At 35.4% G+C, this 27,238-nt stretch overlaps 1 protein-coding gene across 3 annotated transcripts in view; it reads right to left on the minus strand.

Moving 5' to 3' along the window:
• LNPK (lunapark, ER junction formation factor) overlaps positions 1-27,238 on the minus strand; it is a 37,706-nt gene that overhangs the window by 4,006 nt on the left and 6,462 nt on the right. For all 3 annotated transcript variants that reach the window (XM_065750279.1, XM_065750278.1, XM_065750277.1), the window contains 8 exons: positions 24,586-24,644; positions 21,614-21,654; positions 15,335-15,415; positions 15,197-15,248; positions 10,582-10,806; positions 4,763-4,868; positions 4,084-4,154; positions 2,647-2,817 (listed from right to left, as the gene is read on the minus strand). In XM_065750279.1, coding sequence (XP_065606351.1) covers positions 2,647-2,817; positions 4,084-4,154; positions 4,763-4,868; positions 10,582-10,806; positions 15,197-15,248; positions 15,335-15,415; positions 21,614-21,654; positions 24,586-24,644 — 806 coding nt within the window. The remainder of the gene's footprint in view (positions 1-2,646; positions 2,818-4,083; positions 4,155-4,762; positions 4,869-10,581; positions 10,807-15,196; positions 15,249-15,334; positions 15,416-21,613; positions 21,655-24,585; positions 24,645-27,238) is intronic.

Here is a 27,238-nt window from a genome sequence, read left to right on the forward strand (position 1 = left end):
TATTAAAAATTCGGGTTCTGATAGAAAAAGTGATTTATTGAAAATGATATCTTCTCATTCCTAAGAGATTACTTTGTGTCAGGACACAGGCAGTTAATGCACAGTGACAAACAGAGCACCATATATTGCATCAACAAGACGTTACACAGATATTAGTTACGTTAATATTTAACACATACTCTATTCCTGGCTGCTTACCAATTATCAAAACAGAATGGTTCACACCTTGTAGATGAAATATTCAGAAAAAAATCAGGTATTTTAACCACACAGAAACAGAAATCAGCACACCAAGTTACTTATGTCTCCTCCAATAATTTTCAGCATATACTTCTCAGCAGGAAAAGATAACTAGGGAATGAACCCCTGAAGTGGCTACACATTTGTTGGTTTTGTCGTTCTAAATTAAAGGAACACCAAAATACAAAGACTATATAAAAAAAAGAGTAATTTTCAATGTTAAATGTAAATTGAAAATACCACTTTCACAAAAAAAACAAGCTGTTTTTTCTGAAAATTCCACTTTCAAAAAAAAAAAGTAGTATTTCACAGAACTTTCATTTCCACATTTCAACTGCCTAATGAAAACCTCACACTAATTCTGAAAGCTGTCTTTTTTTTTTTACAACATCTATAAACTGACACAGCAGCTGAGACCCATTAAAAGTATAGTTTGATAAGCATTACTTCAAAGATAAAGCCAGCCTAATTAGCACGCCTTCTCTCAAAACCTCTAAAAGCCTGCAGCTGAACACTACTCAGATACCCTCAAGGCACACATCTCCAAGAGTTAAATATCAGTCTGCAGGGGCTTCTTCATTTGATACATAAAGAAGAAAATCTGAGTATGGAAGACCTTAACTCTTATCTACAGCAATCTTCCACCTTTAAAAGTAGCCATGAATTTATCAGTCCATCCACTATTCACTTTAAAGATCAGATAATTAGAGGGCAAATTTCACTTTTGCATGGTCTGGCTTCACACATCTGATATAGTTCTTGTTTCAGTACATGAAAGTACATTTAAATAGTTAAGTATATCTGTTGCCATTCTACCATAATTCTCCGTAGATATAGCTATATTTACATACTTAAGGCAGACTGTAACCTGTGGCATAGAGGCAAACTGAAGAGAGAGAAATAAAATACGCTGTCTCAGCCAATGAATACTTGAATGTGGAGTTCTTCCAATCTATTTCAGAAGCAATTTCTCCCCTCCTGCATGTTATTCCATGATACATACAAACCAGGCATTATTCTTTCAGGGGAGCTGACAGCTGGTTGGGGAACTACACTGAAACTAGCTGAGGCAAGCTGCCCTGTTACAAACATTGCTTTGACAGGAAAAGAAGCCAAGCAAGTTTTCCCTGCAATGCACCTTTCATCAGACCACACCCACAGAGATGGCTACAGCTAGATAAATCTTCCCTACCAGTTTCAATCAGCATTCCCATGCCAGAATTCTGATGCCATTGTGTACTTCAAGATTAAACAAGTATTCTGTTACAATCTGACAGCCTACTACAGATGGTGAGCTTCCTGCCTGAATATCAGGTCTGCAGCATCTTAGATAACATTTTCCTATACACTCCCTGATTTGAACTAATGTAAAATGCTAGTAATTATTGAAGAACGTAGCCAACTGGAGATTCCTTTACAGTAACACAATTGTAGGGGCTGTAGGACCTCTAGAGATCATCCAGTCCAACTCCCCTGCCAAAGCAGACTCCCTAGACTAAGTAGCACAGGTAGGCATCCAGGCATATCTTTAACATCTCCAGAGGAGAATCCACTGCCTCTCCATGCAGCCTGTTCCAGTGTCCGTCACACTTACTGTGAAGAAGTTCCTTCACATAGTGATGCAAAATTTCCCATGCTTCAATCTGTGTTCACTTACCCTCATCCTATCACCATGCACCATTGAAAAGAGTCTGGCCTTGTCCCTTTGCCTCCCATACCTTAGATATTTATAGACTTTGATCAGATCCCTTCTCAGTCTTATCATCTCTTCGGTTCAAAATTGTAATTTCCGAAGTCTTTTAAAACACTGCATCTTCCTGTTGGCTGTACACCAGATGCCTACTGTATCTGCAGACTATAAAATGTCTCAAAAGGAACTACGTTAAATTAAAATTGACAATTTGTCTTTGAACTCCCTGATTTTAAACAAGGTGGTTTTTACTAGATTTTCCTGCCCTGAGGAAAACAGCAAAAGGAACAAAGGCAGAAATTCCAACACAACTTCATGAAATGACCTGCTGAACACAGTTAACCACTTCAGGACATATTCCCTCCTTAACTAATTTACAGTGCTGTTCTGTGTGTTTATCAGTAACAACGGTATGAATGACTTTGCTGTGCCATCATTTGCACAGGACATACTGCATTATACCAAGTAACTTTGGAGTCTGGAATCAAAAACAGCATCAAGTTTAGATAGAAGCAGGGACAAAAAGCATGGAAAAAAATTATAGACTGTACCTACTATGAAGCTATTTCTATAGAAAAAAATCACCCAGAGAACTCTCAATGTACAGTAAAGACAAATATAGATTTATATAAACAACAAAAGTTGGGACATTTAATACCAGCATGCATGGAGATTTCACTGGACATTAAATAAGAGCAGATGAGAATAGCACATACCTTCTGTCTGCTGATTCCCCTGCGGTTCTTTCTCTCTTGATTCTGGACGCTCTGTTTCCGACTGCAATTCTGGAAGTTGCTTTTTCTCAAAACTGAAATCTGGTAGCCGTGGAGCCCGAGGTCTCGTTTTTCTTGCAGGATTCAGGAAAAAGCAGTAGGCACACCTAAATGCTGCAAGAAAGCACATCCAGTCAATAGCCTCACTAACAGACTTCTTGTTTCACCCTATTCCTGCACAATATCTTGACTGTCCAAAATATTATAATGAGAGTTAAACGACAATCAATACCTAAGCTTCTTCCCAACAAGTTTATACAAAGTATTCTATTTAGCCCCCCCCCCTTTTTTTTTTCCCCCTTCATCATACATTTATTTATTAAATACCTATTTGCTCTCAGCTCTGCTGCACTTCTGCGTGGGTATTTTTGCCCATAATTGTGAAATATTTGACAACAAAATAATGCAATTCAGTACCTTCAGTATCAATTGTTCTACTCTTTCCTACAAAAGACCTGAAGACCTGAGCTGGCAGATTACTTTTTTTCTTAAGATGTCACTGTGCTCATCTTTCAAGTAAAGGGATGCTGCAGACTTTAACACATTTCCTCACTATTTGCACTTCAAGGTGCATTCTGCTTCAGTGATGCTTAATTAAGAAAAGGCAATTTTCTTCTGAAGAAGTACCATATACCAGGTAACGGTTATGTGCATATTTTCACCAAGACAAAAGCAGGGGGAAATGGTCAGCTCTTGTACACTACAACCGTGAATACACTTGAGCTAGGATGACATATATTCTAAATGTATTCAGACTTGGAGGAAACTTTCATCTTATTCTTTTACAGTGCTGTATACTTTCTCACAAAATTAAGGGAAACAAGACTAAATAGACTTTATCTAGCATTCTCTCATTTTTCAAACATCAGGCTTACACTTGTGATAGAAAGGAGGCAAAATAAAACATCTGTGTTCAATAAAGAGCTGTGTCTGTCTAAAGTTATTGTCAACCATAAATTCACATATAGCCTCCCAGGGCTTGTTCCCACTCCTTTTCTGTTATCTCCCCAAGATCTTCTTGCCAAAGCAAAATTTTAAGTTCTGGTAAAAGAGGAATACTTTAATGTCAGATCATTTCTCAACATAAAATCCTTCCGAGAACCATTCAAAGTCAGTAGCAATTCTCAGGGATGTATTGGAGGAGGGTTATTTCCACTGAGTAGTTTTCTGCACAGAATCCTTGGCCTGGAGGTTGCAGTAAAATACTTCTTAAAATGAATCTTTAGATGCAGAGTAGTAAGTTACCAGACAACTGTTCCCATATGAAGTGGCATTTCACAGTGTCAGTTAAGTATTTAACCGTAAACAAAACAAAGCATGATGCATGCTTGTTACAAAACACAGTCCAACTATTATAGTCTACTACAGATGATTTCTTACCTACATATTCAAACTCCTCCTTCAGAGCCATACCATTGTGAGAACAACATTGCTGACATATAAGGGCATACCTAGAAAACATTAATACACAATTTCATACCTTTAAGTAATAGCACACTGAAGCAAGAGAAGCATTTTACTTTAGGCACTAATAGCTTAGATATTTACTCTTAAAAATTAATTCACTCAGTGAAATTGTTACTATTTAAGGACAACTAAATCTGTATACTTAACAACGATTTTTAAAGTTGGTTTAGAAACAGCTACAATTTAAACCTCCTAGTTGAACAGACTTGTAATACCAGCATTTAACACTTAAATGTTTGTACTACATTAACGACCACAGCTAATATGGGAGATCTGATGTCTGCAGAGTTCTGAAGGCATTCAAAGCATTTATAATGGTAATAAAGCTGAAGTGCTAAGATATTAAATGGTTGGGCTTCTTGAACAATTTATTCACCTACTTGAGTATCAAGGTTTTTTTATTTTTGTATCGTGGCTAGTTCCATAGTAACCATCAGAGTGGTTACTATTTTCCCTACAAACAGATTTCATGAAGCACTAAGAAGCAGCCATTTCATTAACAAATTAGCAATACTTGAGTTGACTCTTCTGATTGAAAAAAGTTAAATTCCCTAACTCAAGTATCTGCACACTCCCTTAAGCAATGTTTTACCTGTTCTGAGGACCATCACCAACCAAATATTCAATAACTCTATCCACAACTCCTCTTTCTCGAGGAAGAATAGGTCTTGCTAAAGGAGGGCCTGGAGGATGAAGACCTAGGAAGACAGGAACTACATCAAATGGATTTTCAACTACATTGTATGCAATCTGTCAACTGTGCATGCTAGTGCCATTAAAATTCCACCTACTCCATATAAATGTATATTCCTTAATTCACTAGGAAAGCTGTAATTTCTTTTTTTTTCAACCCACAACAGTTGAAGTCTGCTCCTTCAGCATGTATTAACTCACTCTACTTATACATGTTAAACACACCATCAAATTTATGATTTCTAAAATATATAACCTTACCAGCAATATTTAATGACTCAATTATAGACTTTTAAAGAAAAGTTCTGCTCTATTTTGAGTTTTCTTTGTACACTTTCAACTCTGTATATGTAATTTCCCATGTTCACAACAATAAATCTGATTTAAAAATCTATTACAATAGCAAAAGAATAACTAAGGATGTTAGAAAAGAAGCATCCACTGGTTTCTGCAGTCACTAGGCAGCAGGAGCCTAACAGAAAACATGCCCCTTCAATCTACACATACCTAGCTATCTGATACATTGGTAATTGTACATCTGCTCGAAAGTTGGATATTTTCAGATCTCTGCTTAGTGAAAGTAGTCAGAAGACCTCGAATGATATCAAAATATTTTTATATTCCATGCATCTAGCTACTACCAAAATAAAACTCCTTTAAAAACAAGTAACATTAATTGCTACCACCTTCATCTCTGTTTGCATATAGCAATTGAAACACACCAATGGCACACACTTGTCTTTCAACAAAATCTGAAAACCTCTGGTCTACTCAAAGAGTATTACATATCACCAATTTTCATTTATGTCACTTACATCCATACTTCTCTATCTTCCTTTCTAGTCTTAACACAGAAGAAGTGAGGCATAGTGAGCAAAAATCATTCAGACCTAACCACTCAAATATCAAACATTTACAATCTCTTCCCAAGGACACTCCTGGCCAAAAGCCATTTCAGACACACACATGAGATAAGTTACAGTACATTCAAAAATTTAATACATTTATGAGATTATATGGCAACCTATACTGCCTTCCACTTCCCTGTTAATTAATAGTTACTATTTTAAAGGAAACACTGCTTTTAAGCCACAGTAATTCTATGCAATAAGATGTATGCCTCCCAGAACTGGCATATCATAGTGTCATGTTTTCAGGCTACAGACAATGCTTCATTGTTTCAAAAACTGCAAGATCAGTTAGTTTTAGTTATACCTCTTCACTGGGCGTCCAGTTATCAGTCACCATCCACATCAAGCTAAGTTCACATAAGTTTTACCAACTGAAAATATCTGATTCTTCACCTTAGAGGACAGAACCTGAGAACATGTCCTTTAGCAACTCTTTATACTGTCCAGGGTTAACGCCCCCATCCTTCAGACTTTCAGAGGTGGCAGTAACTGCCATCTGCTCCACAGCTTGAACATTCTGCAGAGTTGTGAGAATACACATACGATTCCTATTCCCCCAAAGTACTGCCTCCTAAATTCTGACCTGAAATGACTCTTTAGATGAAAAAGGTTTCTGTGGATTGTTCAATCCGGACTGCATTCACACTAATGATAAGGAGAAATTCCTTCCAGTATCACATACCTGAGAGAAAGACCATGCTACACTGACTTAACACAACAGACTAATGTCTATACTTGAAAGCTCATTCAACAGTTGAAAAAGCTACTACAGCATTTGAAATTGTATTTGGCAGTTCATTAACTACATCTCTACCACATCATAGAAGGAAAATACTTGTAGCCACACACACAGCATCAGTTCCAGACAACTTGTCCTGTTGCTGTGATTTTGCTCAATGCCAAGAAGAAAGAAATCAACATGTAGTTATTGCACTGGTTCAGATTACCAAGTATATTTAATCCTTAGGAACAGAATTCTCAAGGCCCAAAAAGCAACTAATACTCTCACAGGGAAGAGTTCTGGCTTGTAACTATTCAATCTATCCAATAAAAATACATATATAAAAGGCATAGCTTAGAAGGGCTTTCAGTGACCACACATTTTGCTTCTGATACTTTTTTTTTGCAGTATTCTTCTTGGAAAGATGTGTTTCACAGATTGGATTAGTTGAACTAATTCAGAAGGACATTTAATTGAAAGACACTATGGGGAAAAAAAAAGCAGACTTCAAGCTTCACAGAAGAAAAATTCATCATTCCTGTATCCCTCTTACGTATGTCCTGGTGCTGTCTCTATCTGAAGTCATTCCTTCCAGTAATACAATTTCCAGCAGATACTCCTTCATAAGCATACACACAGAAACAACACATATACCATGAGTATACACAGGTAAAGACAAGACAGCAGGTCTTAAGCTGATTAAAGATAGGCTTTCTGTTTAAACAGCACTAAATGTAACCAACAGCAATTATCTCTCAAACCTTGCATCTCTTTACCTCCACAGATGGGAGCCAAGGAAAGAAAAAAGTTACTATGCCAAAATGTGCTACAATCAGTTGTAAACCCAAAGTTCAGTAGTCATATCTGCATCTCCTAAGGTAAAAATCAGAAACACTGTTTCAAGGAGGAGGTCTCAGACATTCCCAGCAACATCCCCTAACATATCCCGCAGAGAATAAGATTAATCTTGTCATTAAGGGTGCAATGTTTCTGAAAGAAATGCCCCTCATCAGTCCTGGAAAATTGACCTAAATGGTCTGTTCCGATCTACACGTGCACAATAGGATTTGATCAGAATACATTGCAATTTACATTCCTCCAATAAGCACATAGTTTCTAGCTTAACATACTTGTGCTTTTTGGGTTGGTTTGTTTGTCACAATCATCCTCATTTTCGCAAACAAGAGAAGTGAAATCAGGAGATATAAGTCAGCATTCTGAAGTTATTCACAAGTTTTGCAAACAAGTGGTACTTAAGACTAAAACCTCAAAGCAGTCACCAGAACAAATTCACTGCAACGCTAGCAAGGCAGAACCCTACATTTTACAGGTTTTTTCAGAAGTTTTCTCCAGACAGTTTTAAGTGAAATGTGTTTCCTATGGTTTCACCAAAAAAAAAAAGAAAAAAACCTCAGTGCTTCATTAAAAGAAAGTGAATAGTCAATGTTTAACACAAGTGCAATGGCAAAAATTTGGAAGACTGATATAATCTGCAATAAAACTAAAACTACAATATTTTTTTCCCCAATATCTGGTTAGTATTCAAACATTGATTAATAACCAAAAGCTCAAATTTTTATATGCACCATATATTATAAAGAAGTTTTTAGTAGTTAAAAAAAGGTAAAAATTAAGGAAAACTACCTAGCATTATAACATGCTCCAAGGAAAACTTCAATTACCTGCCTACTAATAACTCAAACCAACCATCTTAGTTCTCATGCTGTTATGGACACCAGTAATTAATATGAACATCAAAAGCAATCATTGTAGAAAGACTGGTCATTTTTGCAAAGCTTGGCAAACTCTCAACTACCTGCTGGTTATTAATTTTCAAACATATGGGAGCTCCGTGGTAATACACGTTAAATTGATTCTCCTCTACAAAATATAGTATAATGAAAATGAATTATTAATCTTCTCTACTTTAGAGATAATTAAGGCTATTCACATTTGTTGCAAGCCATGCATAAACTCAGAGGCAACGATATTACTCTTACAGATAGTGAATTTACATACTTCCCACTACAGCTACATAACTACGATTTTATATGCTTGAAAGGTTTGGGAAAATTCAAGAGAAAAGAAGGCTCTCACATTGACAGTTACAGCATACAACAGAACAACGCATTTAAGAAGAAAAAATGTACATGCATATAAAGCATTATCACGAAAATTACATTAAGCATTTTAATTAACAATCTTGGCAACTGTCCTTCTACACAAGCTAATTTTTTTCCCCTCTAAACCTTTTCTGGAAGTGAAGGCTAACATTCACCCAGTTTATTCATCATACTGGATTCTTTTCCCAGTAAGAAAACTAGCAGTCCATGATACTTCATTATAAAGCCAGCATCTTAACTAGGAAGGAACGCGTGATCTTAAACTCATTAAAGAGTTTTCAATAAGCAGGTTTCAGTAAACCTTCTGAACTTAAACGACCACTTACTTGGTATGCCAAGCTAATTTACAGTACTTCAAGATAATCGAGAAGTATTAATATCATGCCATTATAGTTCACTTCAGGAATAAAAACAAATTCAGCAGTTTCATAATAAAGGTAAACAATTACTAAGCAGTAATAAGGCTTAACAAACTGCAGAAAACAGATCACTACTCAAGAACATTGCACCAGATTACAGCAGTACTGAAAACATTCTTGGCCACTTGCATGCCCGTGACCACCTGAGGAACCTGAACATCCACAGGTCTATGGGTCTCAGTGAGATGCAACTCAGAGTCCTGAGGAGATTAGCAGGTGGAGTCACCAAGTTATTCTCAATGATACTTGAAAAGCTGTGGCAAAAAGGTGAAGTAAAAGGCAACATCACACCTATTTTTAAGAAGGGTAGAAAGAATGACCCTGGAAACTACTGACCATGGTAACCTGAGAGCAGCCTTTCACTATCTAAAGGGATCTACAGGAAAGAAGGGGACAGACTCTTTAGCAGGGTCTGTGGTGACAAAACAAGGGAGAATTCTACCAATCCCAAAGAGGGTAGATTTAGGTTGGATATGAGGAAAAAGTCTTCTACAGTGAGGGTAGTGAAGCACCAGAACAGACTGCCCAGAGATGTGGTGGATTCCCCGGTTCCTGGTGACTTTCAAGGCAAAGCTGGATCAGGACCAAGGCAAGCTGATTTAGCTGTGAACATCACTGTCCATTGCAGGGAGTTGGACTAGATGACTTTTAAAGGTCTCTTACGACTCTAAGGATTCCACGATTCAATTTTCAAGACTGTGCTCTCATCTCCTTCACTATCTTGAGATCCAACTTGACAAATATCCGGCAGCAGAGGGATGCCCTGCATCTGCCCCCTACTGCTTCACCCTCAGTGAACAGAACAAGGTCTCTCCTCTCAAAATCTCCCAAGTTTTAGCATTCCTCTGGAACCAAATTGCACATGTTCAATTTTATTAAGTCCACCCCATCACAAAAGGAAACCAGAAACAAAAGGAACAAACACTTTCCAGATATGAAACCAAGTTTTAAGGAGCATTCATTTCTACAAGATTTTGACCTGTTGTTAAACTTTTGACTATTGCACCAAAATAACATGCAATTTTAGAAAAAATCCAGCTAAAACACAGACAACTTTTCTAGCATATTTGGTATTTCATACTTAAAATCTATGAATATAGATCGCCTGAATACCTCCTGGCATAAAAATTTAAATAAATGTCAAGATGCATGTTAAAAAAATACGTGCAAGGTTTAGTGAGAAACATGAATGTATTCCAAAAGTGTTCTCCCCTATATCTGATTTATATAACTGTAGAGTTCTTCTAAACTAAGAACATAAAAAGGTGTGCTATATTGTTGACTACAGAATACTGCAAAGTTTTATTGCCATTTAAACAAAGGAGCCATAACAGTTAAATGAGCTCAGGCAATAGGTTTCAGCATCAAGAGGTGCCAGCTGTAAAGAGTTATGGCTAATTGAATATGGAACTCCTGCTTAATCAGATAACTGCTCTGCAATCTCCAAATGAAATGCTATTTCCATACTGTCTGAAAATGGCCTATTTTATTGGTAACCAGAGAAAACAATATAAACTGTAAATAACAGTAAGCATTCTGTTTACCCATTCCAGGCACTGAAGTAGCTGGGGATCCGGGGCGTCTTGGTGGAATATTTGACTGCAAGGGTGGCACAACAGTTCTTTCTGGTGGTCCACTAAGAGCAGATGCATCCCTCTGCAGATTAGGAGATGGTGTTACCGGAACAAGCGATTTCGGAGAGCCTTGCTTAGGAGTAGCAGGCATGGGTGTAGAAGCATTTCTTTGAGCTGTAGTCCTCTGACGAATTTCTGACAAGATATATACATTTATTTTAATATCTAGCATTATAAGCAAAAAATAAACCAGAAAGGTCTATAACTAAAGATTGCCAACTGAATGGCTGAGCGCATCAAAAAAATAAAGCCTGTATAGAATGCTAGAACGCTATGTTTTCAATGGTAATGATGATTAACTGTATACTTCAGGTAAAAGACTTCCAGAAGAAAATAAGTAGATGCCTACCTTACAATTTTGTATTCTAAGGCAGAATGTTGGACAGACAAGCACATAAGTTCAAACCAGAAAGCACAAATAGAACAGACTACTGTTTTACTCTATGATTTAAACATGCTTCCAAGCATTTAGTTTTCCATTGGAATAAAAACTATTCAGAACTATTCAGTCATTGCCTAAAATATGCAGTGCTATTAAGAAACTTCCTCATTAAATAATCACAGATTATATAAATGAAAATTCTAGAATGCCAATAAGATATTACAAAGCTTACCTTAAGCAGATAATAAAGTTTCGTTCACTCTTTTCAATAAATGTACCAACAAGCCACATGCTCGAGTTTTCACAAAGCAGGTAAAGAATCTACTGCATCATTAACTTCTACCTTTTTCTCAGTCCTCAACCACTGAGTTACTATTAAGTTATATCCATGAAAATCTTTACATATTCCTTCACCTCCTCTTGTATGAAGAGAAAGTTCTCATTAACAAGAATAGGAGCACCATCCCAGTAATACAATATGGTATGAGTACTTTACAAAGTCATGAAAATTTGAAGTTCCATTACATTTATCTAAGAGTTCGTTCACCAAAGCAAGCCAGGAACAGTGACCAGGAACCACTTAACTATTCCTCATCCTATCTACATCTTATTACCTTCAGAGAAGCTTCGAAATACTCTACTATAAGAGGATAAATTGAAATTAACTTTCACTTCAGGGCTCCAGAAGATCAACATTGTTAATACATGATGGCTCAACCTAGAAGCCCCAGAACGCCTACACCTGAGGCTACAGTAGCCTCCAGAATTAGTTTCTAGCACCCACAATATTTTGATTGAACTTGCTTAAGTTATCTTCACCAAAAAAAAAAAAAAGAAAGAAAGAATTTAACATTTGATTTGGACTTCAAAATCATCTCCCTGAGTTTCAAGATATATTTTAACTTACGCTGACTTTCTGACAGGCCAGAAGAGTGTCAGTTCTTAACAGGCAATTTGCAAGTCCATCAGCAACTGCATGGCCACAGGGAGATGGGTGTGCTAAAGTCTGAAGGAGTGACCTCTGTACCTGGGAAGTAAAACACTACCCCACTAAGCTTTTGCATACACTATCACGATGGTGACTGTGTAACATGAGCTCATACTAGCCAAGGAAGAGTTGCCATCACTGGTGCATTAGGTCAATCTAAAGTTCAATTAGTCAATTGCCAACAGCCCACATGTTGCAATTCCATAGCACTAAGTACGTTCTTGCCTACTGATCTGTACATGTAAGTAGCTTTAGTATACACCAGAAGAAATAAAAGATTATCATTCACAGTCAGAAAACTGCAACCACAATCTTAGTAAAAAAATATCTATCTAGCTCAGTTTCATACTAAACAAAACACATTATTAGCATCTTCTTCCACACTATCATGTGCACTGCTGCATTAACTGACACTTCATCTTCCAGTTTAGATCACCCAATGAGTGTGAAGACACTGTATGCTTTTAAGTTGGTGTTAACAAATTTAACCCCCTCGTTTAAACTGTTAAGAATCCAAATAACAGGGTAAATTGGTGAGGTAGTTGCAAAAATTCTGTAAAGATTTCCTTGGTAGCATGTTTCTGTTTTATAACTAATCCTCTGTTAAAAAATTGAATTTTAATTGAGAATTCATCTATGATAAACATCACCACTGACATGGAAAGTTTTTTGTGGGAGATGTTACTAACAACATTTCAAATAAACCTGTACTAGAATAACTACCCTCTCCATTTATTCATTTGCATCTCTAAAATTCTGCCCAACAAGTATAACTTACCTATCAATAATATATTGCATGTTAATTATGAACCTCTTGTAAACATCCAGGTTCCCATAATTAAAGTCCCACAAGTTAACTAGGTAAAGTGTCCATTTTGCCTCTATTCTATCAACATACAGCAACTGCTGAAGTAGCTTGAATGAAGTTTTGCAGTTTTTAAAGGTTTTCTTTCCCTACCCCACATAAATGATTTCTTTGTATCTGCAAATCAACTGTATGAAGACAGAGGAATAACTTGAAAATGGCCCTTTTATCCTTCAGGTGTGCTTCATTTCAAATTCTGCAGTTATTGGCATTGAACAATATGGATACATATGCACATAGGATAATATGGCTACTCCTAACACATGATTCAGAATGATCCCTTGAAGATTAAAGATACTGCTTCTGGTGAGACAGCTATAGCTTTCATGTTTACAAGCAAAAGTATTTTATCCTTCAAAACTGCTTGATTTTTGTACATAGTTTTTAAAATATCTAGAGCACAATACCAGTCAATATGTAGTTCATAAACTTGTTGGCTTTAGTGGTAACGATGAACCAACAATTTCTTTACCCTTGCTGTACATACCCAACCCACAGCTTGCAACCATCTGTTATTACATTATTTTTAATTCAGGTCATGCAGTGATCTCAATTACAATAGAGCCCCGCTAACAGCTGTATCAGCACATTGAAGGGAACAGGTAACAACAATAGGATATTACTGCTATATTTTTTTCTCCCACTTACCCTGTTTTCTTCATATGGACAGAGTACTGAATGCTTATTAACTCCATCTCTCTAGGCATTTAACAGACAAAACTGCACTTCAGTTTTCAAATTCCCTTCCTTCTGAATTCACAAGATCTACTTATATAAAATCTCAAGACTAATACAAATCATCTCTTAAAATTACAGTTATTTAACAAGTATGTAAAAAAAAATCACAAAAACTTCAAAAAAAGCTAAGCACATGATGAAGCTGCTGAGTGGTTTCCTGAGAGTTAACTAATATGCAAAGCTGAACGATAAAGATCTTTTAACTAAATAATTTGTTAAATGTGAGTTTTTAACTTGCAAGTTGGAATAGAAACACCTAAAAACTAACCTCTCACTAACTGCCACATACAACTTTAAGTCCAGTCTGGTTGGTCATTATCTAAGATAGCTTAAGATAATGAGTTCTGCTCCCTGACCAGTTTGTTTGCAAACTGAGACAAAAGCAGCCCAAGGAAGTATATATGTTAACTTATTAGCTATTTTATTAAATTCAAATCACTAATTCTACTTATATAGTAGAATTATATAATTTACTTATGTATATTAGATACAAGAAGTTGTACCATAACCACATTAAGGTACCATCTACTTGCAGTAAGTTAAGTTAGGTTCTATTCTGTGTAGTGTGTTTGTTTGGGGCAGATATTTAGCATGAAAAATAAGCTAACACTTTTGGTATCTAAAAATGAATGAATTACTGCACATATAAAAAATGGGGTATTGAGAAAATAAGTCTCCAAAATTTCAAAAGATAAAACCAAACAGCACAGATAGAAGTACTGTGCACCTACCAAAAACTCAATTTCAAGAGCAACAAATGAAAGAAATACAGGCTTCTTTATTTCAAATTCTTCTCACAAGAATTAGACAAAAGTTTAGAGTTTTAGCAAGTGCTCTACAGAAGTGCTCCTTTAATGGAAAATTATGTACATCAAATCGTGCAGTTTAGTTTGAGCATGAGCTCCCACAGGTCTGAGTTGGTATATTGTTAAATCACTCTTCACACTTCGTCAAAACAATTTTTTGTAGGTAAGTCATCTTCAATAACACTATACCAGGTGTACTTTGTACTTTATTAACAGTATCATTTTCAGTCTAAATATAGCATGTTATACTCAACTTTAAGAAAAATCCAAGTATATTTTGTGACAAACTATACCATTTTTAGCACCTACAAAAATACCATTTCTGCAGTAGCTTTGAGGAATCTACCCATCTGCCACAAAAATTAGGTGCTGCCTTATGAAATGTCTGACTATACACACACCATAGCACAACTAAAAAGTGAAGTCAAGGGAAACTGTTTAAGATTTCACAGACACATAGTATTCAAACAAAAAAAGTATATGACACAAGAACTTTATTTTAATACCTCAATATCTACTGCTGATGTTAACACTGCCTTTCTAGAGAGTGCATCAGTTTTACTAACAGATCCATTGCATGAAAAAATAAAGAATATTCACAAACATAGTCTAATGAACAGTCTATTAACCCTAAATAAAGGTCAAATCAATCTACACATTTTGTTACAGAGAGATTTCCAGGAGTGAAAACTGCAATGAAAGATGAGCATCTTTGCTAAAGAGCAGCCGTTTCAAAGGGCTATTACCTTGTCCAGGTCTTGGAGTTGCAGATGTTCCTGCAGATGGCAGTTCAGCCTCCTGCCAATTAATTATAAATAACATCATCTGAATGTACAGTTCCATGGTACCTTCCTCATTTAATGACTATCAATAAAGATTCTTACCTTCACATTTGATTCTGGATCAAACCTTTCAAGAATTAGTTTAGCAGTCTTGTATGTTTCCTTCTCCATTACTTCCTCAAGCTGGAAACAAAAGGTTCCACATATCAAAACAGAATTATTTCAGCATTTGCTCCACACTCCTATTTACAAACAACGTATAGAAGTTAGCAAACTGTGAAGCTCTACTCAATGAGTCACATTCAGATTAATTCACATAACACATTCAAGTAACTGTAGATCTGGTGCATACAATGGATATGAAATTTTGTTTCCAAAAGTTTAGCAACTCTTAACAGGCTATTTGTATTTAACAGCTTTACTGCAAGCAAGAACCAAATACTGCTAATTGTTTACATATAATGAGGAGAATAATTACATGCACCAACTTCAATAATGGAATGTGCAAAAATCTATCAGCCATCATTATTGGAAGTTATTAGACATGACAAGCAAATGACAGGCAATTCCTTAGATTTATTTCCTCATAGCACTTAATGCTATTAATTTAAGGAAGGTCGTTAGCCAAGTGCTTTACAGAATAAAGTCTCTGTGCCAATTAACCGCTGTCAGCATCGATTTTAGATTATTTATTAGCAGAAGCAATTAGCTCACTGCAAACGCTGTGAAAACTCACTAACTAGAGAAAAGCCATGGAATTTGGTCAAATGACTTTAAAGGCTAGAACTCCATCTTTACAGCAATTCAAACTGCTTTTCAGAAAAAAGGGAACATGTTAAGAATTTAAATAAAAAAAATTTACTGAGAACTATGCATACTTTACAGAGTGCAATTAAAGCACTTCATTATTACAGCATTTTATTTACAAAGCACTCAAGTGGCTTTATAGCTAATACATGGGCTTAATTAAAAAAGTAATCACTAGTAAAGTATCATTTTAGTGGTTAACAGTCAACATCAGAAGAAGCTTAACTTTAAAACAGCATAAGTTATGACAAATAGCAAATATACATAGAAATTATAATGCATTTTACAGTATCTTAAGCAGACCTTTTCTCTTAGATATGCTGACTAATGGCCACGTTCAGCTAAAAGTGGTCTTGTTTGTTTGTTTGTTAAATTTGCTGTTGGCATAAGCTGCAAAACTGAAAAGGTCAGTGGTCAAAAAATTACGTTCCCTCAAAGTCATTTATCACTGCTAAAATAATAAATGATGTACATTAACATGACTTTTAGGCAAGTATTTCACTAGTGAGAAACTAAGATCTCAGCCTTACTATATATACAGTCCCTGCACGAGTTTTACCGTTAGAGAAACCTCAGAATCACAAATAGACCTCAGAAGATAAATAAATTCCACTCCATTTAACAGACACACAGTACCCATTTAACAGCTCACTCCTACACACGCTACCAGAAGTTCAAGGCAAGGAATACTACACAAGCTAATAATTAAGGAGTGTTGAAACAAAAAGGGTACAAATAGGGAAGTAGAAAAAAGTAAGTTTCCTAAAGTTTTATTTCTGCAGCACTTTGGAGTTAACCCACTAACTTATAAAAGAAATGCCACACAGTATGCAGTTAGATCAGAATTAAGAGTCCAATAGGAAAAATAAAGCATTTATTGCTTATAAAAGTGCAAACCATGAGGCAACCCTTCACGTGAAGGGGTGATGTTAGCAAGGGAAAGTAGGGAAACATCAACAATCAGTGTCAACATCTGGTCCCAAAAGCAAAAGGAAGAGCCCCAAGTCATCTCACATAAGCAACCGTACAGTGCATGCATTTGTCTTCATAGCAATCCAGGAAAATGAGAAAACCTCAGCAAGGCAAGATTACTTCTAGGTAAAGAAAAAACAGAATGCTCCACCATCACTTGAAACTTTCTTGTCACAAGATTCAGATGTCACAGTCATTCTTACATTATCAAATTGCTGAATTGTCCAGTAAGTTATTCTTCATATTTTAAAGTTTATACTTAGCTTTATACATCCAGAAGCTGAAACTGAATGAGAACTCAAATCTACAGTCAAGCTCTTAAAAATTTCTTGAAAGCTTCTAAAAATTGTCAAGATTTCTACAGGCAAGCTCACAAATCTCATGGTTTCACTTATGAATATATTTTCCTGAGATCAGTTAAATTTGGTTGACAATACCAAAAGAATTAGTAAGGTGTTCAAACTTTCCTTACTGCTTGAGCAAATTAGTATAATTACTAGCAGCAAATAATGGCTTGTGTACATAAGCTTGGAATACTATAAGCTTGCGTGACAGAAGAAACTTACTTGTGCACTACCACAAATTCATTTATGAATGCAAATCAAACAACTGACTTCTGGATCATTCACTACTTTGAAACAACCCCAGAAATTATTCACCCAGTGCTGAACAACGGCTCAAAAACAAAGCAAAGTGCCCAACAACTCTGCTCATCTCCATAATAACTTCAATTTTTTTTCCTCACAAAAACATTTTCCATCTCCTACCAAAAGAAAATTCACAGTTTGTCAAGCTAAAATGCTGAGTAACCAGAATCACAAGTGAATTCTCTATAAAGCTTAATACTGCCCTAATTGTGGATTTTCAAACTAACTCACAGAATTAGCCACATCTTACAAAGAACCACAGTCATTTACCACTTTCTCTCTTATTAGAAATGGCATGGATGGCCTCTTTTACAAATGGCAACCAAACAGAATTCCTGCAGAAACTACACCAGTTACTCATATTACTTTTCAATATAGCTAAGTTATTTTAAACATCTTGAAAATGTGATTTAGCAAATGTAAATTTGATGTATTAGCACAATGCAAGCTACTTTATCACCACACTACCTTGAGAGTTCTTAAACTGGATTATTTGGTACATCAAACTTCACTATGGAGAAATAATTCTCTACATTTATGCAAAGGTGAAGATTAATTTCAATCCACAGTATAAGATTTGTAAGCACATACAAAAGCAACTTTAAAATATCAAATAATATAAGCCACAATAGTAACTGTTTTGTATGAACACTGCAACACATCTACAAAAAAAGACACCTTGATCATTCATCAATAGAATTAACTTTTATTGCACTTTGAGCTTCCTATTGTGAGTATTGTACTCTAACATATATTGAGCAGGCATGGCTGGGCTCACACAGTGGTCAGTAATTACTATGCTGTCTTAGCAACTCTGTCCTCAGGCTAAGAATTATCCCATCCTTAAGACCGCTACTCCAGGTAAAGTCTCTGTTAATTCCCACTTCTAGCAGCTTAATACATGTCCTGTGCCCTTGCTTTTAATCTACTTAACCCTCTGAATTTGCTCATCTAAACACATGCAGGCTTAAGGGATGACAACTTCATTAACTGACAAAGAACTAAGGCCAAGGAGAGTTACAGTATCACAAACACAACCAGAGTATCCCTTATGATAACAATGGAAAAAGCTGTACCTGGAAGTAGTGCCTTAATTATAGCTAATGCACTCAATTCTTACCCCCATACCATAGAAAATCGCAACATGTTTTAGACCACTAAGGAAACAATACCATACAGACTCAACTCTGTGCAACATGTTGTACACACTGTATACTTTGTCTCAACAGACAACATTAATGGCTACTTCAAGATGAAATGTTTGTCACATATTTCACCCAGATTTCCACCCGCACAATAATGCTACCAAAGATTGAACTAAAGTTCTGAGGAGAACTAAAGGGCCCATTTGGTAGCTCACACAGCACAATCACCAGGGCTTTCCATCCAGTAGGTGAGAAGCTTAATCTGTTGTTGGCACCCTTCGGAAATTAAGGAGTATCACCAGGAAAAAGATAAATCGCAGACCAGAAAAGCTCAAGTACTGTAACACTTCTCAAAAGGCCAGATGTCTAAAGACTCTCCAGCAGTCAGGCAGTTGAGCTTCAATAAACTGAAAATCCATAGATACTGTAGCAGGCTCACAATGCTAAGACAATCCACATTGCAAATAAACAGGAAATACATAATTTATGTATTCCAAAGTTGTTTGAAGATCACTATGTTAATATCTCAGTAACTAATTGTTATTAGCAACTAGAATACAACAGAAAAAAAAAAAGATCCTGTCCTTCTCTCTTCCCATTACTTTGCTTGAGTGCTTTTGATTGGTTGGTTGTTTTTTAGCTTGTTTTCATTTCTTTAACACCAAACTAGGTATCACCACAGGTACATTAATACAAAACCAAAACTAAATCTGAAATATAATAAAAAAAATCACATTATTGCTTAATTGTTACATAATTTAAAAAACGTTTTTCTCCAAAATAAAAATTTTCACCATACCTTATTACCTGCACCCATTTTCAGCTCATTTCAACTCAGTAGGATTTGAGCTTAATTAAATACCTTTAAACCATGACAAAACTTCCAAGAAAATCTTTTGAGTTCAAAATACCAACACCACACTGATTCAATAGGCCATTCTGCTTCCTAGCAAGGAAGCAGGCATCCACAAGCTCAGGAGATTATCACAGACTTATTATAGTCCTCAGACTGAAAATTAGTTGAGCTAAAGTTCTAAGTAGAAGTTTGTCTTCAATTATTACAGGTTGGCACTTCTGCTATTGTTTTGACTGTTTTTTTTTTTTTCTTATATGATACATTTTGCGTATGCAAAGTCAAGACACACCACATTTCAGTGGCATCAATTCCAAGTAAAAAAACCTCTTTTTTTTTTTTTTATCCTGACTAATCTATCTCGTTTTGTCTTATCTAAAAGAACAAAAAAAAAAAAACCCTAAGAAACTCACAGACAAGATCAGCATGACTATTTCTTCAAGAATATGAAGATAACGATCACAAAAAACTATTTATTTAAATGAATTGAGAGTTTTACACTCAAGACTCCAAAGCTCTTTTGTTCTCCATCGAGCTTTTCCTGTTCTCAGGAATTTCCCTTCAAAACAACTCAGTAACTGAGTAAATTGAAAATATTAACTAACTTTGGTTGTCGTTTCTATAAAATAAGATTAGAAATATATCTGCCATATTAATTTATTTCATTCCTACAAAATTTAAGCATCTCCAACCCTTTTTAATCACCTCTCCAGCCAAAGGACACTTTCATTTAACAAATTCCTTAAAAATAAAGATTAGCAGATATAAATTAGCAAATCCTCTTTAGTAAAGGACAATGACATAATTAGGTTACAGTTTACTGTGCCATTTATACATTTACAAAGCATTTCCACCCAAGTGGAAGATCAGTGAATTCTGTTTGCCTTGTGAAGGCCATATGATTTCAGACACTTAGCAGACACCTTTTTAGTAGCTTTGCTGTGGGTTTTCTGTTAATTCAGCTATTAGAACAAACAATCCAGAAGGCACAAGGTAAAGACTTTGAAAAAATCATTAACAGAGGCACATAATGCAACCTCAGGAGGATGTTTTGAGGGAAGGGACTGTATTTGTGGTTTTGTTGTTGATTAGCTGGAGGTTTTCGGGGTTTTTGTTTTATTAAGTTCTGCCCTGAGAGACTTGAGATGCAGACACACAGCTTCCTTATAGAGTGACTAGTCAGAGATTAAACACCTTTCAGCATTATGAACTTTGCAAACAGAGCAAGTTACTCAAGACTTAGAAGCTTCTCCATCCAGAATTTGTTTCCAGATCAAGCGTTGATCCAGTTGATACAAAGATCTAGCATACACCAGTTTCAAAAAGTTAACTCATCCACACAGCCAACCAAAATAGACCATCACAAGACAGTTAATTGAACTAATACAAGACACTATACATTTTTCAAGCAGAAAAAAAGATAATGGAAGAAACATATAGTATAAGAATAAGATGGAAGAGGATGAAAAATAATGGTGAAGCATTTTATATACAAACAATGTGTGACTTGATGAAAAAGCAAATCCAGATGAAAGTCATTTTTGCTATTTATAAAAAAGAATTAAATGACAGTAACTATTAAAAATTCAGTTGGACTATGTTCTTGATTCAGCATATCTAATGCTTTATAATCTTAAAATAACAAATAGTCAGCAATAAGCAGTTTAAAGAACATTTTCATTTTTTTACTAAATCACTTAACAGACCTAGCAACAATAAAACAGAAGCTTTAAATTAAACTACAAGGGCAACATTTATTCTCATATGGAAGCATTTCAGTACTACTGAGTGGCAGAAGTACTAGGAAACACAAGAAAACAGAGAAACGTTAACAGTTCCCCCTCTTCCCTGCCTCACTCTGATTTTCATCTACGCAGCATCATCAAACTGAACTTGGAGAGATGCAAAATCATTTTATTGTACCACAACAACTATTTTGTCTTTATGTTTTACTTACTATTTTTTTCTTTTGAGATTTCAAATCTTCCAGCGCATCATCTAAAAGAAAAACATGTATTTGAAAACTAATATAAGAGAATTTCAGCACCCTCTGAACTGCTTTGCCCAGTGAGATGAAAGTTTGCTGACCACAACCAAACCTAAATCAGTAAACTTCAAAATAAACAACAAAATTTTATGTGAAAATAAATTATCTGAAGCTGCTCATAAATTATAGTCTACTTATCATTTTATAGTTATAACTATTCAAAAAGTTTTATGTACCATTTCCTCATTAAGAGAACCAATTCTAGCTAGTGCCCTGCTTTGACCTACATTAAAACTGCTACAACAATGGACAAAATGCACTTAATCTCAGCAGTCAAACCACTGAAAAAAAATGCTTGAAGTCCAAGTATTAATATATCCGAGGACCAGATTTACTGGCTTCAATATTTCACGTAAGCCTCTTACACATGCTAGTTTCAAAAGCCAGATGAATTCTGAACTTCAGATCTGAATCTATTTCACACTTCCATTACTTTAAGACTACAGAAGAAAAAAAAAAGTTCTATAGGATAACCAGGTCACTTTACTACTGAATGTAATAGACTTTGCCACAAGTAATAAGTGCTATACTTAAGCTCTTATCTCTAGTAGGAATAGAGAGGAAAGGTCAAATGCAATGGGATTCTCCTTAAGTCAGTGCTTACAGCTTGGCACTCATGGAAAACTCACTGCAATAAACCATCACCTAGTACAGAAGATATTTTCTTGGTAACATCAGCTTTCCACTGCTTCCTTCATAGCAAGAAGAGCTTAACACACATAAAAACCTGTTTAAAACTCCCCCCTTTTCTCAATATTAGTGGACACTAGCAATTCACTTGTAAAATATCATGTTTTTCATCCATTTTTCAGTTTTCCAGAAAAAGTATAAAGCTATAAAAAAACAAGATCAATATTAAATATAATACATACTTCTATTTATATACATACATTTGCATCTATGTATATTTATTAGATATATTAAATACCTTTGAGAACTTATTTCAGGAAATAATTTTAAGGAACACATAACAACTTGAACTTTTCCAGAACGTAGGAACCCATTTTGATGTAATAAGCCATTCTACTAAATGTATATTCTACATATATACGTACATACATTTAAACAAATTCTACTAAATGTATAAAATAACACAGCTATCTCCTTATACACTCATGAGAGCATAAGAGAACCTGGCACATACAAAATTGTAATGTTGAACGCTAACAAAAAATAACTATTACCATCACTTACTAGTAAAAGAGACAGAACTCAGAGCAAGATCTACTTAGTGCCAGGCCAGACAAAGGACAATTCCAGGAATTCTTTATCTTCAAATAAACTAATGCACCTCCATCCAACAAATTTGCTATTTATATTAGAACAGCCTCTCAGATAGACCCGTATAGATTAACAGCTTGCACACTGCAATGGTATGGGATCAGGCAGCCAAACAAATAGCAGTGTCACTTATTAACAATTATTTAAGAAATGGAGGCTGCATTTGGTACACAACCACCAAGAACATCCCTGAGAACAGCCACCCACAAAGCAACACAGTAAGTTTATAGAGGGGGCGTTTGTTTCTTTACCTCCTGCTTCTGACAAGCATCTCATGCTTGCCCCTTCCAAGGCGGACAAATGGTAAGTACTGGAAAGCACTCTCCAGAAACCAATATATCTTATCTTAATTAAGCCTACTGAAAAAGAATTCATACCAGAGAAGTCAATACCTGCAAGGTACCTCATTTATTTTCTCCATGCTTTGGGATAGATCAGCCAAAATCTTCCTCAACAGCTGTCTGACTAACTTATCTTAAAAACTGAAATTCCCTAATCTCTCTACACCACCCATCCTCCTTCAGTTTCACTAGGAGTTGTTCCTCATTCAGAGCATGGCTCCCAAAACTGGTGCATTTATCCAATGTAGACTTTTCACTGTATTAATTTATAATTCTAATGAATCATGTGTTATATTAATTTATCCCAGAATAAAAGAAAGACTGTACTTGAGCCACTCAGTTGCCAACACAGCATCACAAAATATATGGACAATTTTATCTGTACATAAAACTGTATGTCCCTACATTTAGGAAGTGCCTATATCTTTCTGTATGTCCCTACATACAGAAAGTAAGCAGTGTAGAAACTCCAAAAGTTATGTTTAACTCAAAAGCTGTCAAATTAAAACTATCTTGTTGCTCTGTAAGTCATAAAACACTGAAGTTCTTCTGTATTATTGCTCATATGGCCATGAGATACTGTTACAGGCTGGATTCCTTTCAAAGAAAATCTCAGATGAAGTCTAACTAACGCCAGTGTCACTGATGCAATCTTTCAATTTCACATTAGAATGAATTTACGTGTACTTTAGCAACTACATAAACGTGTTTAAAATAAAAAAATGTTGTCGTTCAAGTTACATGACACCCAATTTTCCTAAGCTTTCAAAAAAAAAAGCCACCACACACCTGTCTCTTTATACACTCAGGAAAGCATAAGCATACTTTGAAGAACTTGGTAGGGGAGGGAGCCACCTTGACAAATGAATTTAATATGTGCTATACATCTCTCCTCTTCTACATAAAGACTGCAAATTGGGACTGCAAGAATACCTGCAAAATGCAAGTATTAAAGAAGTCACTCCGACTATTTTTATTTTTTTCTTCTCTCCATTTCTATGTTTCATTTTATTCCCTTACACTTCCAAGCATCCAAAGAGAGGAGAAAATGACCATTTCCCAAGGAAAGTGAGAGATTAAGCAATTTCCTTAATGTTCTCTAAACAGCTGTGGTAGAAACAACAGTGTAGCTAATGCTACTCATTTTAGCATTAAAAAGCTATTGCTAGAAGCACCAAGTTATCCAAAATATTCACTTTCTCATTGCAAGCATAAATTCCCAACTAGCTCCATACACTAAAAAAGACAAAAAATACTTACTATTTCTTTCTGTCCTTTTGGAAAAGAAAAAAATGAGCAGTGTTCTTATAAACCAGATTCTTTAAAACAGAAAGAAGAGTTATATTAATTAAAATATTACAGTAATCATTTCTGAAGTCATTTAGTAAAGCAGACAGTTTACCACAGAAGACTTACCACGAGACTTAATTCTGCAAATGCAAAGAACAAACTTCAAACAACATTTAAGCAGATAGCTAAAAATGAAAGTACTATATTGCCAACAAGACATCAACATTGGTCTAAGTAAAACTAAACTGGAATAATAGTTAAGCAAATACTACTATGGGTAAAAATACTAAGGAAACAGTAGCAGTAACATCATTGCTTGCTCAGACGCTCAATGAGAATTTTTGGAAACTCAACGTCTATGCAGATAGCTGAAAACTACTTACTCATTACTTCTTATTTGATAAATTAAACGAGTTAGCCAAAAAAAACAAGCCTACCAGTTAACTCCCAAAATTAAGACACAGGAGGTTTGTAGAAAGAATTCAATACCAATGAAGGGCAAGAGATACAGCTATTGTGTAAATGCTCTCCCAAACAAAGGTAACTGCCCTAACTCCTATTGATTTTACAGAGCTCTGAATCGAGTCACATTCTAGACAGTTTCAGCTGACTTAGCCCAAACAATGCAGCAGCTTTATCTGTGCTCAAGATAAAATTACTGATCTATGTCGGTCTTATATTTGAAAGGTTTCCTACAAGCCTTCGACAATCCATAAGATATTTTCTTAAGCTTAGAATTGTTTACAATTATGATCAAGTAGCAATATTTCAGTTAAGCAAAAAAAAAAAAAAGACATGCTAAAGGCTAGAAACAGCCTCTTAATAATAACTAGCAAGCAAAATCACACAAGATTTTTAAAATACTTACTTTTGAGTAATACATAATCAAATATTTTGTATTTATATAATGGCTACTCAGTTTTAAATGCTTTAAGCAGCAATAAACAAAACATCAATTAGATAACTCAGACAAAGCAAATGGAATGTGAAGGTAACATATCCAAGGTAAGAGAAACAAGCTTAACTATTCTACATCCAAAAGCGTATTGTAACATCTTAAGAATACAGTTTTGCCTCTTAACAATGTAAGATACAACTTCCCATGAAGTAAGATGACTACAGTACACAGGCATTACTTCTTTATTTTACCTATGCATAATACAGAAAAAGTCTTCTCCTACCTAAAGTTCTATCCTAAGCAAACACATGTGGGATTTCATGAAGCAGAAAATTCATGAAACTTTTGGTGAAAGTATGATCTTCTCACACAAATATAACAGGTTTAAAGTGAAAAAACATTTATATGAGAAATAGGGCAAGATGAAAAAGTTTTCATTTAAATTACATTCTATTTCAAGCATATCTCTCTAGAACACAAAGCTTCTCAGATATATCATTACACATTTTAAATTGATCCTCGCAGTTAACTCACCCTACCAGTAACATGCCAAGACTGAGGGAATGACCTAAGGCACGAACAAGTTGGTGACTGCCTGCAAGTGGAAAAGGCAGACATATTCCAGTTTCATTAGGTCTTCAAAAAAATCTCTAGAGCTATTGCTGTGTGGCAACTCCTCACTGAGAGCAAAGACAAGCTGGCTATTGTCTGCCATTCGTATCTGTCAAAAAACCTGATGAGTAATATCTCAATAGAAAAAAAATAATCAAACTGTCACAAATGATAAAAAAACCAAGTCTAGCTATGAACTTACAATCTAATTCAGAAATCCCACCACTCCCCAATTCTTGCTTCTGTTTTTTGAAGACAAGCTAGAGAAAACCCAAAGTGAAAATTCACACCAGAGCACTAGAAGCCATCACCTTCAGTTGTAAATTTTTCATTTCTGCACAAGCCCTCCTATCTTATTCAAGAAAAGTTCCCTTTTCTACATACTTTCAGTGGTAGCATAAGCAAGCTTTGCACACTAACAACAAAAGCTTTCAAACCATTGTATTTAAGAACAAAATTCATATTGCTGTCAAAGATTAATTTACAAATTAATTCTTCCCCAAAAAGACAGCACTGCCCGTCTATCTTCTCCACAGGATTCTATAACAGCAACACTTGACTACAGTACACATAACACAACATAACATACAGAGAATAACTTCATGTGTCTTTTAACATGTTATGCTTTCCACATCGATTTATATGTTTGACTCTTCCTTTGAAGTCTAGAGCAAGCACACTGGCAAAACAGGTTTCCATACAATTGTGCTGCACAAATATAAACAGTATTTATCATGTTCATCTAAGATGATATAAATTCATATGATGTATATCAGTCAACTTCACTTCAGAAGACCAAGTCTCCTCACTGATGGCTGGGGCAAGGAAGGAAGAAGTAAAGGCACTGCCTGGTGAGGGAGGAACTCAATTTTTTGGTTTTCAATAGAAGAAAGTCAACTTAGAAAATAAGTCATTCATGAGGACAAACAGCCAAAAAGGAAAAAAAAAAAAAGCTATCTACACAAAACTGATCCTCAGCATATTTAGGCTGACAATCTTTCACATCACTTCAGTATTAACATTCAGCTAAAATTCAGTTTCCCATTCAGTCTTGAACTTTTTCCTCCAATTTTATATGGTTCATTTCACACAGAGGCAAAATACCTTGTGTCA

This window comes from Cyrtonyx montezumae, unplaced genomic scaffold, assembly GCF_038088225.1.
Source record: "Cyrtonyx montezumae isolate F1298 unplaced genomic scaffold, pur_monq_1.0 scaffold_7, whole genome shotgun sequence".
NCBI classification, from domain to species: Eukaryota; Metazoa; Chordata; class Aves; order Galliformes; family Odontophoridae; genus Cyrtonyx; species Cyrtonyx montezumae.